Source organism: Phytophthora sojae (assembly GCF_000149755.1).
Source record: "Phytophthora sojae unplaced genomic scaffold PHYSOscaffold_4, whole genome shotgun sequence".
In the NCBI taxonomy this organism is placed as follows: Eukaryota; Oomycota; class Peronosporomycetes; order Peronosporales; family Peronosporaceae; genus Phytophthora; species Phytophthora sojae.
The window spans coordinates 1,838,663-1,853,819 of record NW_009258118.1 but is presented as its reverse complement, the minus strand read 5'-3'; the positions used below and the strand labels follow the sequence as shown (position 1 = coordinate 1,853,819).

At 55.2% G+C, this 15,157-nt stretch overlaps 5 protein-coding genes across 5 annotated transcripts; 2 read left to right on the top strand and 3 right to left on the bottom strand.

Annotated features, from left to right (window-relative positions):
• Positions 1–6,471: 6,471 nt before the first annotated feature.
• PHYSODRAFT_501851 (hypothetical protein) lies at positions 6,472–7,561 on the bottom strand (the record flags this gene model as incomplete). Its single annotated transcript, XM_009527802.1, has 4 exons — positions 6,472–6,943; positions 7,012–7,065; positions 7,134–7,234; positions 7,319–7,561. The coding sequence occupies 4 exons, from the start codon at positions 7,559–7,561 to the stop codon at positions 6,472–6,474; spliced, it is 870 nt and encodes a 289-aa protein (XP_009526097.1).
• A 1,074-nt stretch (positions 7,562–8,635) lies between these two features.
• PHYSODRAFT_331067 (hypothetical protein) lies at positions 8,636–10,429 on the top strand (the record flags this gene model as incomplete). The annotated part of the gene is made up of 1 exon (XM_009527801.1): positions 8,636–10,429. One exon carries the CDS (start codon positions 8,636–8,638, stop codon positions 10,427–10,429), a length of 1,794 nt encoding a protein of 597 aa, XP_009526096.1.
• A 615-nt stretch (positions 10,430–11,044) lies between these two features.
• PHYSODRAFT_300236 (hypothetical protein) lies at positions 11,045–11,830 on the bottom strand (the record flags this gene model as incomplete). The annotated part of the gene is made up of 1 exon (XM_009527800.1): positions 11,045–11,830. The coding sequence occupies one exon, from the start codon at positions 11,828–11,830 to the stop codon at positions 11,045–11,047; it is 786 nt and encodes a 261-aa protein (XP_009526095.1).
• Positions 11,831–12,222: 392 nt separating this feature from the next.
• Positions 12,223–12,882, bottom strand: PHYSODRAFT_331066 (hypothetical protein; the record flags this gene model as incomplete). The annotated part of the gene is made up of 1 exon (XM_009527799.1): positions 12,223–12,882. One exon carries the CDS (start codon positions 12,880–12,882, stop codon positions 12,223–12,225), a length of 660 nt encoding a protein of 219 aa, XP_009526094.1.
• An 87-nt stretch (positions 12,883–12,969) lies between these two features.
• On the top strand, positions 12,970–14,903 carry PHYSODRAFT_314563 (hypothetical protein; the record flags this gene model as incomplete). Its single annotated transcript, XM_009527798.1, has 3 exons — positions 12,970–12,990; positions 13,387–14,849; positions 14,888–14,903. The coding sequence occupies 3 exons, from the start codon at positions 12,970–12,972 to the stop codon at positions 14,901–14,903; spliced, it is 1,500 nt and encodes a 499-aa protein (XP_009526093.1).
• Positions 14,904–15,157: the final 254 nt, after the last annotated feature.

The window sequence follows — 15,157 nt, the reverse complement described above, 5'->3', positions numbered from 1 at the left end:
GCTCGAGCTCCACTGTATGCAGGCATGTCGTTTGTTAGTTAACCAGGTACACAAGTGGACTCGGCGCCACTGTAGGTGATGTCGAGACCGGCGCCAAGTAAGGCCAGAAGTGTCCAGTTTGACCGACAAGCACAGCGTGCTGGGTGGTTGCGAGTCATTGAGCAGGTCTATTGTGAAATTTCCGATATAGCGCCAAACTACCGATTAGATCAATCCTGCGCCCCGAGCTAAGCTATTCAGACTTGCTAAAGTATTTAACGAAGATCACCTTCAATAGCGAGTAGCTAATCTCGGCTGGAACGACCTCAGTCTTCGACAAGTGTATCATAGCAAAATCGTGTAGTGCTAAGAGTCTGATAGAGCGCTGACAAACTCGTTTTAAGGCCTATAGGAAAACTGAAAGGCAACGTTTGGCTCGGAGCACTGCTCTTGCTCTTGCTCGCCCCATGTGCAGTCATCCCCCGACACGATATTCGCGCGCCGTGCCGCGGTCTACCGCACGCTGGTCGGGCTGGCTCGACGGAGCAGTCTTGCTGCCAGCACAGACTGCGCTGGCAACGACGGTTGGTCGAGGCGTCGAGGCGCCGGCGGCCACTCGTCCGACCCGGGCCCGCCTCAAAGCACGCTGCTTGGCGTTGCCGGGCGCAGAGACGGTCGGCGGGGCTCATGTCACCGGTGAAGGCCCATTTCTCGGTGCAGAGCAGCGGAGACCGAGGATCGCCGACCAGCGGATCGGTGCCTGCAAGTCTCCATTTTGCAGGCGGCGCGGCTGCTCCGACCTTCATCCAACATGGCTGCGCTCCCGAGGCCGATGGCTTGATCCGAGACAGGCAAATGGCTTGACCGCGTTCCCGCGGGCGTTTACGCCGATTACGTGCCACGACTCGCGGCCCGATCTTCGGCGCCTGGATTCCGAGCGCCGCTTTGCCGTCAGCCGAGCGCTTCAACGTGCTTCAGTCGCGCAGCAGCAATTGGCTGCTGGTGGTATCTGCCCTGCTTAATGTAGCCTACTACTAGTCGAGTACCCGAGAAGCCGTGCCTGCATTACTCGTAGTGCTCCCCGCCATGAGCTCAAAAACGCTGGAAGTCGACGCAACGGCAATGATCAACAGGAACGTGAGGCTGAAGGCTGCCGAGATTTTTTCTCGGCGACGTTGATCAAAGACTAAGCAGTGCTTAGTCTTTGGTGCTTAGTAAGCACCAGCTCAATGGGACCCTCCAGCAGTCCCCGGGCGACAGACCCAGCCAAGTTGAACGAGAAGGAGACAGCCAGGGGCGGACCGCCATCCAACTAGGGTGGGGGGTGGGAGTCACCCCAGCACCCCCACCCCCTCGAGCTGCCAGATCCCTGTTTTGAGCTGCCTGTTGCCCCCTTGTTTTGGCCCGGCCCTTTTATTAATAGTTTTGCAGGCGGTGTAGCTGCCGAGGGCAGGGGGTAATGTTAACTTGGTACCAATGACATTTTTCGAGTATACTGCAAAACCTCTAAATGAGCCGCACCCTCTAATAGTACCCCACTCTCTACTAAAAAAATATAGAACCCCTCCCAATCTTAGTACCCCCCCTCCATTCGAATATGAACCTTTATTGGCAGTGTGAAGTTTCTTGTTGTCGGCCTAACATAAGAAGGGTTATGTAGTTACCGTCGTGTTTATTTTTGGGCTGCAAAGGTGAGATGTATTCACTTAGAGATAGTTACCTTCATTTCCTGGACACTGTATTGCATGTAACTTTAACTAAATTTAGCGGTTTGCGTGTAACGTTAAACCAAGGATAAAAGCTGATTTTTGAATTGGTTTTAGATTGATTCCCTAGCTTCTGGTTTAAATCTACAATCATGCAAGGGCGGCGGGGCATTATTTGAGGGTGGGGTGCTAGCAAAAAGAGCAGTGTCTGATTAAATATCCCCGTCTAAAAGTTAGGATCCCAGGGGCACAATTAGAGGTTTTACAGTATAGTTAATATTGATAATTTTAAGCATCAATATTATATCAGGTAGAATGCCAATCAGTTAGATACGTCATATATCATTTCAAATCTCACTGAATATTGAATACTCATTATATATGACACATACCCTGGCTGCAAGCAGTACAAACCCCACAACAGCAGCAACGCGCAGCAGTCCATCGAGTCGAGAGCTGGAGGGACAATTATTTTCAGAAACACAAATTCGCTCTAAGGCAGCTTTTGTTGCAACTCCTATAGTGGCTTTTTGGAGGGGTTGGGGTGACGTCCTCCCCCGGAACGCGTGGCCAGCATGATGCTGGTCTCGGGCTTCCGGCAGGTGCTCTCGGGCATCTGCAAGTCCTTTGCGGGTATCAGCCTCCGCTCACCAGCAGTCCCCGCTGTCAAACCCCCTCCTCCATCTCGTCCTAACCAGACTAACCGCCTCCGTGTAGGCACGTTTAATGTCCAGTCGCTCAACTCGCACCGCAGGCAATATGACACACTACCACGAGATCTCCAGCGCTACAAAGTCGACGTCCTTGGCCTCCAAGAGACCAAGATACCCACACTCGGTCGGAAGTTCATCGGTGACTACACTCTACTAACTCTACCCGCTACACAGGAAAACCACGGCGTCGGCTTTGCCGTCTCAGCACGCCTGCGACCATACCTGTGGCGCTACTGGGCTCACTGTGACCGCATCGGCGTCCTCCAACTGATACTGCACAAAGCGGCGAATCCTTCCTGGGGCCACACGCACGAGAAGTGCGCAACCGCAACGGCCATGCTCTAGCTAACTTTTGTGACTCGTTTCGTCTCTTTGCCACTAACACAGCATTCCAAAAACGCGCGAAGCACAAGACCACTTGGATCCAACACAGGACCGATGTCTGCATCTACAATCAGATCGATTATATCCTCTGTCCACAGAACTGCAGGCGCTTTTGCATGGACGCTCAATCCTGGGGTGGAACCAACACTCCGTCCGACCATAAACTCGTTACGGCGGACTTCGTGCTTCAACACTCTCAGAGATTACGATTCAAGCCCCATCAGCGCACCGAACGCCCCCTCCGACTCGCACGTGACCAGCTCATCCACGACGAAGAGACCCGAGCCAAGTACAGCATTGCGCTGCAGCACGCCCTTGCCAACAACAAGGACGCCGACACACTCTCCACCCCCATGCAGTGGAAAACGACCCTCGACCTAGTCAAGCAGACAGCCGAAACGACAGTCTACTTCAGCTCCCGGCGCCAACGACACCACAGATACGACGATGCCGTTCTCCGAGAGCTCTCGGCCCGCCAACGAGCTCTCCAGCTACGCATCTACAATGATCGCAGCACAAGCACAAGCGCTCTCCACCGAGAACGCAACGCAATCTTACATCAGATCAAGTATCGGTGTCGTGACCTCGCTAACCAGGAACTCGACGAAAAATTCTGCCAGATCGAAAGCCTCAGCGACACAGCTCAGTTTTACGAAGCTGTGCGCGCGATCAAACCGAGACAAGCCGATCCGCTAATGCTGCGCGACTCTACAGGTAAGTATATACTTCGCCAGGCTACGACTAACACCCGTGTTTGCTCACACTTTCAGACCCAGTTGGCCATACCTACGCGATCACCCATCGCTCCTGACCATGAAACCCGCGTACTCGACTGCCCCATCACGGCCGACGAGGTCCGCCAAGCGCTACGTCAACTAAATAACCGCCGAGCGTCTGGCCCCGACGACATCCCAGCCGAGCTCCTCAAATATGGAGCTGATGAGCTGGCTCCGCGCCTTGCTACTCTGCTGAACAAAAGTTTTGAACGTGGAGAACCTCTCGACCCGGGGCAAGCACGCTGCTGTGCCTCCCTAAGCCGAACAAACCGCGCGGGGCATGCTCAAGTCTCCGCCCAATCGTCATCCTAAACAGCATCAGGAAAGCTGTCTCGCTAGTTGCACTCCGGCGGATCTCCCCAGCAGTAGACCGCTTTCTGTCGCCCAACCAGAGCGGCTTCAGAAAAATACGCAACACCGCTGACGCGGTATGGACACATCGATGGCTTTGTGCCCGGGCCCAACGCTACCAAGAAAATATTCACGTCCTCGGCGTCGACCTCTCCAGGGCATTCGACACTATCGACCGGCAGCGGCTTCTCTAGGTTCTGGAGACCTTCCTGACCCGTGATGACGTCCGACTTATCCGGACGCTCCTGACTAACACCACGCTGGCACTTCGAGCAGGGTCCAAAACGCTCGCTCCATTCAAGAGTAATACGGGCACCCCTCAGGGCGACTCACTCTCGCCAATGTTATTTGTAGTTTACTTAGAGGCAGCTCTTAGAGATGTAGCTAGAGAACTAGATGTCCCATTCCAGCTCCTGGAGCAAATGGTGGTTTACGCAGACGACGCAGACTTCATCTGCCGCGACTCGGCAGTGGTCGACCTCATCCTCGAGCGCGCACCGGCGATCCTCGCGCGATGGTCGCTCCAGATGAATGTTTCCAAGACCGAGCTTACAAGGATTCAACGGCACGTCCGACCAGCAGGCGAAACCAGACACACCCGAGCCGCGAAGGAGACATGGCGATCAACTAAAATGCTCGGATCACTACTCGGCGATGCCGAAGATATCAACAGACGAAAAGTCACTGGCAACAGCGGCCCTCAATCGGCTCTGGGCGGTGTGGCTGCGACTGCACGTCACGACGGACAAGACCAGGATTCGCCTCTACAACTGCTACGTGTTGCCGGTTCTACTCTACAACAGCGGGACCTGTGCTCTGACGCAGTCAGAGCTCCACAGCCTGGAGAGCTTTCACCGTCGGCAGCTACGCAACGTACTCAACACCCGCTACCCTCGCCACGTCTCCAATCAAGGCCTCTACGAGATCTGCAACGAGCGGCCGCTCCGACACCGGATCACGGCGTCCAGGTGTGGCCTCTTTGGCCACATCCTGCGGCGCCCTGAGATCCCGGCGTACGTTCAAATGGCGGCCTACTTTGCTCCGAGCGATGCAGCTAAGTGGCGCGGCCGACCGCGCACAACGTTGCCTCTAGTACTGGACGCAGACCTCGTTTCAAGTGGCTCCGGATACCGACTGCGCTGCGCGCGCGATCTTGACGAACTTGGACAACTAGCACTGGACAATACAAGATGGAAGACACTCATGACATCAATCCTCGACTCGCTGCCTGCAGCGGGAGACCCGACATATGCGGACACCACTCTATGCCGCCGACTAGCAAAATTGAGTCTAGCGCAGGTATAACTTCGGCTACGCGAAAATGTATCTCATTTCATTTCATTTCCTATAGTGGCACTTGTTAGTTTGGGAAAATCATTAGCATCTTCAACAACCCAAAATGAACTTGACAGCTTTAGTTGAATTTCAGGCCAACTTGCTGGGCAAAAGTGTATTTGGCCAGGCAAAGGTGTAATTTAAAATTAACAAGGTTGCTGGGCTTTGGCTCGGAGATCATTTTCTACTTGTACTTTTGTCCTGGAAGTGCAAGTTTTGCATGGTTACTTAAAACAAAAATGTTCAGATGCAGCCCTCTGTGATGCAGATGCGCCACAACCTAAAACTATCTAAGTGAAGTGGTTGGGCGCCTATCGCGGGCTCATATCCTAGAGATCTAGCAATACGACCACCGTAGGCGGAGATACAGCAGTGCGCGTCTCCGGGAGTAGGTAGCCGACTAAACCGCAACAAATACAAATATCTAAGTAAAGTAGACGTGCGTACTTCTAATAGACTTTGTATAAAATCCGTTGCATATTCTTTAGTGGCCGCGTTGGGACTTAAGCCACACACCTGCAGCTTTTGGGAAGCCCCTCACAATTCTTGCAGTCGAAGGCAAGCAGATGCAGGAGATGTCCGTGGGGGAATAGCGGGGAGAGATCGGTAACTACGAAAGGTTTTTCGAGCTAGCCACACGGGCCAAAGCACGTAACCCGGCGGCGTTTAAAGCGAAATAAGGAAGTCGTGACGATACACTGTCTACTGCAATCAGCACAATACATTTTTTGTTTCGTGAATGTCCATGTAGTACCATGAAAATTATCACTAGTACAGTACCAATCTCCTGAAGCAGGCAATGTTACTGCTCCTTTAGGATGCGTCCGCTTTCCAGTTCAATTATCGGCGATAATTTATCGCTGTTAGCAACATCTCTAGGTAAAAGTTTGGAGTTATCCCATACAAACTATTATTTCGGTAGTACTATTAGAACTACATACCCGAACGGAAACTCTCAAAAGCCTGTTTACTACCTTAAAACTTCTGATGAGCAAAGTTTTTCGCTGCTCTTTGCACACGCTCCGACTCCTGGACGTTACCTGCACTGTGAATACATTTCGTGACGAATTAAAATTTGTGAGGCTGGTAAACCAGCAAGCTGGTATAAGTGGCTTCTGACTCCGTGTGGGCGAGTTGTGGAGACCTACATTTGTACTGCAGCTACATGTAGTAATGCCAACGAAAGTGGCGTTAAAGGAAGTAGTCATGCACACATCCTCCCCGGTGCTAGCAGACGTCCGCATCCTCGGGGCGACACCGGAAGCCCTGCACAATCTCCATGTCGTGCAGCGCGCGCCGCTCGGGCGGAGGAAAGAACCACGACGCCCGCATGCCGTCTGTCCCGCAGATGACACTCAGATGCCGCTCCAGTGTTGACTGCGACTTGTCGCCGCCGCGGCGGGCCGAGAGCTGGTTGGCGATCATCGTGAACAGTGGGTCCTGATATATATTGTACAGCTCCATGGCCAGCATGAGCGAGCAAAAGAGCCCGAACACGGCCGCGGCCGCAAGGATCCAGCCGCCCAACTTGCCCGGGAACTGGTCGTTCTGCAGGCCGCACGAGTACTTGCCCCGCGAGCACATGATGTACTGCATCAGCACCAGCAGCGCCGCCTGCACACTCGTGGCCGTCACGTACAGCAGCATCAGCAGGAACGCCTTCTGGTTGCCGATGCCCACGCAGTTGTTCACCCACGGGCTGCAACAGACAAATGCACCGTCAGCCACGGCGCGATAACTATAAAACACACCCAAGCACATCCGTACCAATGATGGTCTTGCAGTACGATGCACCGCTCGCACGTGTGACAGTGCATTGCCCTGTACATCACATCACCATCAGTCCACAAAACACCCAGCTTCATAGCCTTCGCCATTGTTGCCTGCACCTTGTCGGTCGGTAGATCTCGCACTCGTCGCAGTAGATGAGCAGCGAGCCGTCGTCCTCCGTCTCCTCGTACTCGTTGAGAAGCATCTCCTCCTCCACCTCCTCCACGTCTTCGCCTTCCTCCAATTCCTCCTCCTCGTCGCTGCTAGCTCCAGGCGGCGCCATCCCCTTGAGCTTGAACGGCACCGTGCCCGGGTTGCTGGTGGCCACCACGACGTGGCACCAGAGGCACATGGCGAAGAGCCCCGTGAACCAGAGGCCCTCGGTCGCCCCCATGAGCGACAGCAGCCCCACCCACTGCGAGATGGACGTGAGCACGGCCCCCAGCAGCGCGAAGAGCAGCACCCACGCGAAGGCCGCGATGACGATGCCCGCCGGGTCCCACACGAACCACAGCGGGCGCTTCCGGGCGTGGCGCGACGGCGGCATGGAGGGAAAAGTCTTTGTGAGACGTTCGGCACCTGAACCTTAGTCTTTTTGGGACAGATGCGACCACCAAAACGTTGAAGTAACTTGCTTTGGTTGACGGGCTGGCGAAGCTTTGTCTTCAACCATTGTTGTGAGTGACATTACAAGAACGAGAGTCGTTGAAGGTCTGGATCGGCACCGCTGTGAAGGCATGAAGGAACTGCCTGTTCATGAAATAGTTGCTGGGAGCGACTGACCACGCAAAGCATGGAGAATGGTTTACAGATCTGGATACTTGTACGTCGAACGCCACTGGCGAAATCTTCTCCTTTAACCGTCGAAGGAGCCAAACCGCTACGACGCAGGTGGATATGTCTCGGACCCGCGCCATCATTGCTGATGCCCAGGGCATGCCTTCCGCTAAAACAGATGTGTAGGCGATACCGAGGGATCCGAGCACGCAGACTGCTGCGAGTCTGAAGAGTTCTCTCGCCCAGCCAACAGGAAGGAAACTGCGAGCCTATGCTTGGTGGCAGTTGTGGATAACTTACCAGACAGCAACAACATCGGACTTGCTGCCGAGGCCGTAGCCATGGCCGGCGACTTCCTCGATGACGTTTGGCTACGAAAGTACATGCTGCACCATCCCAACCCACCTTAAACTCTAGCACACGATACCACACGGTTCCCTGTCACTTGAGTACCATGGAACAATGTTGGGTTTTAGTATGCTTACTATGCAATAACCTTTTCTATTTCATACCTACAAGTTGTTATCACACATCCATTCCCACAAGTCCCTCTCATAACGGATTCTCCGCGCGGTTCTGTGCACCATTTTGTCGCCACTTTGACTGGCGACTCGAGTGAACGACACCCCGCATTCGCGTCACGAGTCCGTCGCCGCCAGTCCCGGTTACTTCAGTTATTACCTCTCCTTGCAGGCAGCGCAGCGTCCTCTACCGACGTCGCCTCCAATTGACACCAGCCAACGCGCCTGCCTTCCCCTGCCGGCAAGTGGATGACGAACTCGCTGCGTTAGTCGCTGCCAACCGTTACTCTCGCCGTTTCACACTTGTCTGTCACCGCCACCAAATGGCTTCACTCACGAGCGACGCCAAGTCCTCGGGCGTGTGGCTCAAGAGCTCGTCCAAGTCCATGTCGCTCTCGCCCGAGGAGCTGTCGCTGAGCCTGGACTCGCTGCCCGCGGAGCTGCGCGGCGACCCGCTCGTGCTGCTGCACGCCGCGCTGCCGCCCGACCCCTTCGTGCTGGGCGAGCGCCGCGAGTACGGCTTCTACGGCCTCGAGCCGGACGGCGCGCTGCGCCCCGGCGGTCAGGTGCCGCTGCTCTCCAGACGCACAGTGGGGCTGCTGTTCAACTACGCGAGCATCGGCGCGCTCTACGGCGGCCTCAACAGCGTCGTCGTGCCCTTCCTGAGCCACTACCTGGAGCTGGAGCAGTACCAGGTGCGCGGGGCGTCGACTATGATCAACGCGGCGTGGAACTTCAAGGCTTTTGGCGGACTGTTGACGGACAGCTTGAGGATATGCGGCTACAGGAGGAAGCCGTACTTGATTGGTGGGTGGTCGTTGTGCCTGGTGAGTCTGCTGTACCTCGGAGTGAGTCGAATGCCCGCAGCGGGGAATACGGACGCGGCGTGGAGATATGTGCTGTTCTTGACGCTGGGGACGATCGGCTTCTTCTTGGCGAACGTGGCGGCGGATGGAATTGTGGTGGAGATCGCGCAGCGAGAGCCGTTGCCCTCGCGCGGACACACGCAGGTGTCGATCTACGTTGCGAGGACGATTGGGTTCATCGTCATGGATTTATTCGTCGGTGCAACGCTACATGGACCAGCGTATGGAGGAACGTTCTCGTGGTCGCTGAGCTTGAGCCAGGTCCTGTTGGTGCAGGCTGTGTGTGCGGCGGTGTCACTTGTGGGCTCCATTTGGCTCCTGCACGAAGACCCGGCGGCGCAGACAGTGCCGGTTTTCTCCTTCACTGGCGTCGTCTCGTGCCCTGTAGGACCTGGAAGACAGCATCCAGATACGGCACGTCTTGACCCTTCGCTGGGCTTTGCCGCGCGCTGCCAGATCATTTGGAGACTTCTCCAGAGCCGCGCCATGTGGCAGTTCTTGATATTTGAATTCATTGCGAGTTTCTGCGTGACGATTGACTCGAGCGCAGCCCCGGCGATTGAAGCTAACTGGGTCGATGTCGAGGTGTGGCCGAAGACTGTTGCCTCAGCTGTGTGGTATGTGGCGTTTGTGGGCGGGTTGCTCGCGACTCGGCGCTTCCTGGTGCGCGGAGCTTGGGGACACCTGTTCTGCATTGCAACCTTTTGGGCGGTGGGTGTAGAGGTGATCACGGTGGCGTGCACAGTGTTTCATGTGGTGAGGAGGCGGGGTTTCTGGCTGTATATGCCAGTGTTGGCAGCACCGGCAATGGCTCTACGTTTCATGGTCTTGGTGTTCCCGATTGTTGAACTGGCCCCGCGTGGGATCGAAGCCACCACTTATGGTCTGGTCATCACGTTCCGTAACATGGCTATTTCTCTGGGGACGACGGTGTACAAAGCTATTGACTCGCACTTCTCCGTCTCCGACGAGGCCGTCCACAACGACTCCGAGTCCACGCGCATGCAGGTCACCTACACGTACCTTATCGTGTGGGCTTTCCAGCTCTTCAGTCTCGCTTTCATTGGCCTCCTTCCCCGTCAGAAGCTCGAGGTGCAGCAGCTGCGTTACTACGGAGGCTACAGCACTTCAGGCGGGTGGTTCGTGATCATCGTGCTATTCAGCGTCCTTATCTACATATCCACCGTGAACGTGATGTCACTATTCAAGAGTACGTCTTGCCTACGGATGACTGGGGGCTCTGGCTGTTAAAAGCCGAGGGATCAACGTTCATGTGAATGTCTGTCTGACGTGGAGTGAAAGAATGAATACCGCTAGGAGTGCGTGACACAATGATAAGCAGATCCAACCTTGCTGGAGAACTATGCACGCCTTCTACCGCTGATTCAGCGAGCAGAATGGCCGTGGCTGAGATCAAGTAATTAAATCTAGTAAATAGTGTGATAATTTATCTCCCGACTACGAAGCCTATAGAAAGACAAGTGGTCATCGAATGCATTATCCTTGGAGTCATCCAAACAGTAGAAGGAAAGCACTGCAAACGAAGTTGAAGTATCCTTCTATTCCTTATTCACGATCCACAATAACGCTATCGTCGTCACGATAAGGAATCACTCGAAAGTAAACGTGTCGAAGCACAGGCGGTGCCGCAAATGCGAAAATGTTAAGCAGTACAAGCTGGTCCAGCTCACCGATAGCAGACCCGTTGCGTCCCACCTGAAGTTTCGTCTTCTTGATCTTCACTGAAGACGTCCGGTGAAATGAAATGACGCTTAGAAACGCTGATTTGGTCCCCGTCGATAACTTCATTCCGCGATTGATCAGCTCAAGGTGATACTTCTCAAAATCGGCGGCGAAACGTTGGTGTTAAGCTGTGAGACCGACTTCGAGTCGCTCCAAATTGCTGTTCGCGTTCAGCACTCTTGCTAGGGCCTGCAACTCGCTGTCAAGACGGGAAAAATGACGGCCACCCCGGGCGCTATAATCACCATCGAAGAAGTTGAGATGCAGTTTACGAAGGCTTTTGGCCACTGGTCCGCTCGCATCGCTTAGTAAGCCGGAGAGTGCTACAACATCACCCCAATCAACCTTTAGACCGGAGTTGAGGTCACACCGCTGCCCCAGTTCTGAGAAGATAAACTGCGCGCTCATCGTATCGCCCGACAGCGCAAGTTCATCCAGTTTTGGGCAGCATTCAAAATTTTTAGCGATATTCACCTCTGAGTTCACCCCGCCGACCTCCAAATACCGCAGTGACGCCTCTACTGCTGCTAGAAGTCGGAGTAGACCGGCCACACCCGACGGTTTAGATCCCTGAAAGCCCGATCTAAGGCAGCGTGGCCGTACCTCACGCGCCTGGGCTTCATAAAATACCAAGTCATCCCGCTGAACTTGGCATCTCCCCAATCCAGGCACCATCACGTCCACCCATCTACTCTCTCCATCGTCGCTAAAATCCAAGACAAATTTTTTTTTTGATATCGGTGATGGAAATGTTAGCGGGCGTGAGCTCGTCACGGGTTGACCATTCTCATCAAATTGCCAGCGGACCGGAGCCCCACTGGTCAACATCGCATCTCTTTCCTCCTTCACTCCACGAGGAAGGCCACAGAGAAGTTCTTCAGGATGGTCGGACTCAATTATTGCCAGCATTTCGTCCACGTTCTCAACAGAAAGCCCTCCGATTGAACGCAGTGAAAACGATTCCAATGAAGAACAAGCCCGCGCTCTCTTTGAAAATAGCGCGTGAGCCAGCCACTTTTACATTTGCGTGCTGACAAAGATAACAGGGTCATGACGTGCCAGCAAGGCGTCCATCCAGTCCATTTTGAAACTCAGCTGAAGTTTCTTCTTTGTCTGATTTCGTACCAGAGCAGAACACATCCCCTCAAAGTGTTGCGTACGCGGTGATTCTTTCCAGCATAGCCGGACTGTTTCCAGCTGAGACTTCTGCTCCTGAATCAAGCTAAAGGCCGAAAGGTAGCTGGTGTTTGCCAGAGCGGGGCTACGGCGAGCGCTGTCAAATAGTCGAGACATTAGCTGGCCTAAATCTTCTTCAAAGCGCGCGAATTGGCCAATAATTCCGGTTTGACAGTCATCGACAGCATTATTTGCGAGAACCAGACATTACGAGCCACCATACTATCCAGCGCCTGTGCCAACTCGGAGCTAATCTTGTATTTCTCGTAGCTTGCAATCATGGGCTCCAGCACAAACCTGCACCGCATGGCTCCAGATGGTACAACGATGGCCTCAGAGTCCCTTTCAAACGCTTCCCACTCCCTCTTGATCCGCTTTTCAGCATTTCTGATATCCGCGAGCTCTTCCATCACACCGCCGGACGACCCACGCCCGTACACGCGGAAGTACACTCGGATTGGGATCTTGAGGTCCACCCCTGGCTTGTCCGGGCGTGAGTTCGAGTCCAAAGCCGCAATTCTCGCTAATGTCTTAACATACTTATCACTGGGATTCCTGATTTGATCGACGCCGAGGAACCGCACCAGCACATCCTCGTACGTCGCCGTGCGCTCGTTATTCCTCCCTTCCAGAAACAATTCTAGCAGGAACCGCGCCGATACATGCTCTTCAAACGCACGGTCCGGATCTCGACCCACGAATGCACCGCAGTGCTTCATGAGCAAGTACGCGCACGCGCTGTTGTCCACGTGAGCCACCGCTGCCATTAACTTGAGCGCCTCCATCAGGACCAACCGGGCACGTCCGCATTCCTGATTAGATACCTGCACCTGGAGATTCGGCACACGGCCAGTATTTGCCCACATATCCCCATGAACTCCGTGCAGATTGATGTCGATCAGAAGGGATCATGAACCCCCAGCGCTGCTCCATGTCCAAGAAAAGTATCTTAGTGTGCGCATACATAAATCACGAGCTTTCTGATGATGGTACAGATTACGCGCGTGGCGGTACGTCTACCGACCTACATTGAAGTGAAGTGCCATTCTGGTGCACGAGCTGAACGGTACGCGACGCACCGCTAGCGATTTTGTCTGAGTCATCCGAAATTGCTGGCGGCATTGGCTCTGGTAATTGGGCTCTGGGTCGACTCGCCCTTTCCTTTCGACGAAAAAAGCTTTTGCTTTCGAGCCTCACTCAGCAATTTGCAGCGTCCTCGAGCAATCCAACGCGCCAGCCAGCCAGTAGCAGCAGCAATGGAGCCGTTAAACTCCACGCCAGCGCGGAAGCTGTCGCTGAGCTCTGTCCAATTGACGCCTCGAGTACGGGAGCTCTCGTCCCGGTTGCCCTCGCCCGGCGAGTCTCCTCGCTGCGTGTTCGTCCAGGTGAACAGACTGCAAGAGGACACGAGTGAGCAGCACTATGACCTACCAGTCGACCCCAAGCAGTTCGACCGAGCCACGAGCATCAAGCCCAGCAGCATGCTGCGACCGCACATGCGCATCTTCTACCTGTCGTGGATGTCGGCCATCACGGGCTTCTTCGGCTGGTACGCCATCCCGCCGCTCATGCCGGTGATCAGGACGGAGCTCGGACTGACCGACGGTCAAGTGCTCAACTCGGACATCGCCAGCACAGCGAGCACCGTCTTCTCGCGCATTGCGTCGGGCCCGCTGCTGGACCGCTACGGTCCTCAGGCAGTGCAGAGCGCCGTGCTGTGGCTCGGAGCCATCCCGATCTTCTGCGCTGCGTTCGTCAACTCGGCCACGACGCTTCTGGCCGTGAGGTTCTTCGTCGGCCTCGTGGGCTGCGTCTTCGTCACGAGTCAGTACTGGACGACCATCACGTTCGCGCGCAACGTGGCGGGCGCGGCCAACGCCATCACGGGCGGCCTGGGGCTCTCGGGCATCGGCTTCGCGTTCCTGCTGCTGCCGTTCGTGTTCCAGGCCATCACGTCAAGCGGACACGTCTCGGACGACCTGGGCTGGCGCATCACCATCGCGCTGCCGGCGGTGCTGATGATCACTATGGGTGTGGTGATCCGCTTCGCAGTGGACAGCTGCCCCACCGGGAACTTCCAAGAGCTCATGAGCAAGAAGCGGCAGGCCGAAAACCCAAATGGAGATGACAAGCAGCCTCCGAGCTTGTTGCAGTCGTTCAAGATTGTGTTGTCGGACCGGAACGTGCTCGTTATGATCGCGCACTACGCGGCGTGCTTCGGTACCGAGCTGCAGTTGAACAACATGGGCGCCCTCTACTTCTACAAGGGGTTCACCAAGAAGGGCTGCACCGACAGCATGTTCTGCTCACTACTGTCCAAGACGAGCGCGGCTACGGTGGCGTCTTCTTTCGGACTGATGAACTTGTTCGCACGCGCGGTGGGAGGTTTGACGTCTGACGCTGTCAACCGCCGACTGGGTATGCGCGGCCGGCAGTACGTGCAGTTCGCGCTGCTGTGCGTGCTCGGGGCTTTCGTGATGGCGCTCAGCCGATCGCACTCACTCGGGCTATGTATCGCGTTCTACGTGCTCGTAGCTATCGCGGCGCAGGCGACGGGTGGCTCGACCTACGGCATCGTCCCGTATCTGAACGAGCACCATACAGGCACAGTCAACGGCCTAGTCGGCGCAGGAGGCAACATGGGCGGAGCGCTCTTCGGCGTCATCTTCCGCGTCACGGGGTCGTACAGCACGGGGCTGTTCTACATGTCGATCTTCATCTTCAGCTGCGCTCTACTCACGCCGCTGCTGAGGTTATCGCACCTCAACCACCACCACAACATCAGTGCAGCCGACGCCGCCAGTGATCACTCTGAGCATGGACCGAGTACCAGCACGGCAGCCAAGCCGTACCTCGAAAGCGAACCACTCGAGGCTAGCGAGGTGCAATACCACCGAGCGCCATAATAAATACGTTTACCGCGCAGTGGGTTTTGAACTAGCTCCTAGTATCTCCAATTGAAATACCTGCGCGTGACTTGTCCTGAACTGAAAACGCTAGCAGCGCCGAGCCTGCTACTGAATCGTTCAACCGGGTTTCGAAAGACGGTGTGTTAGCACA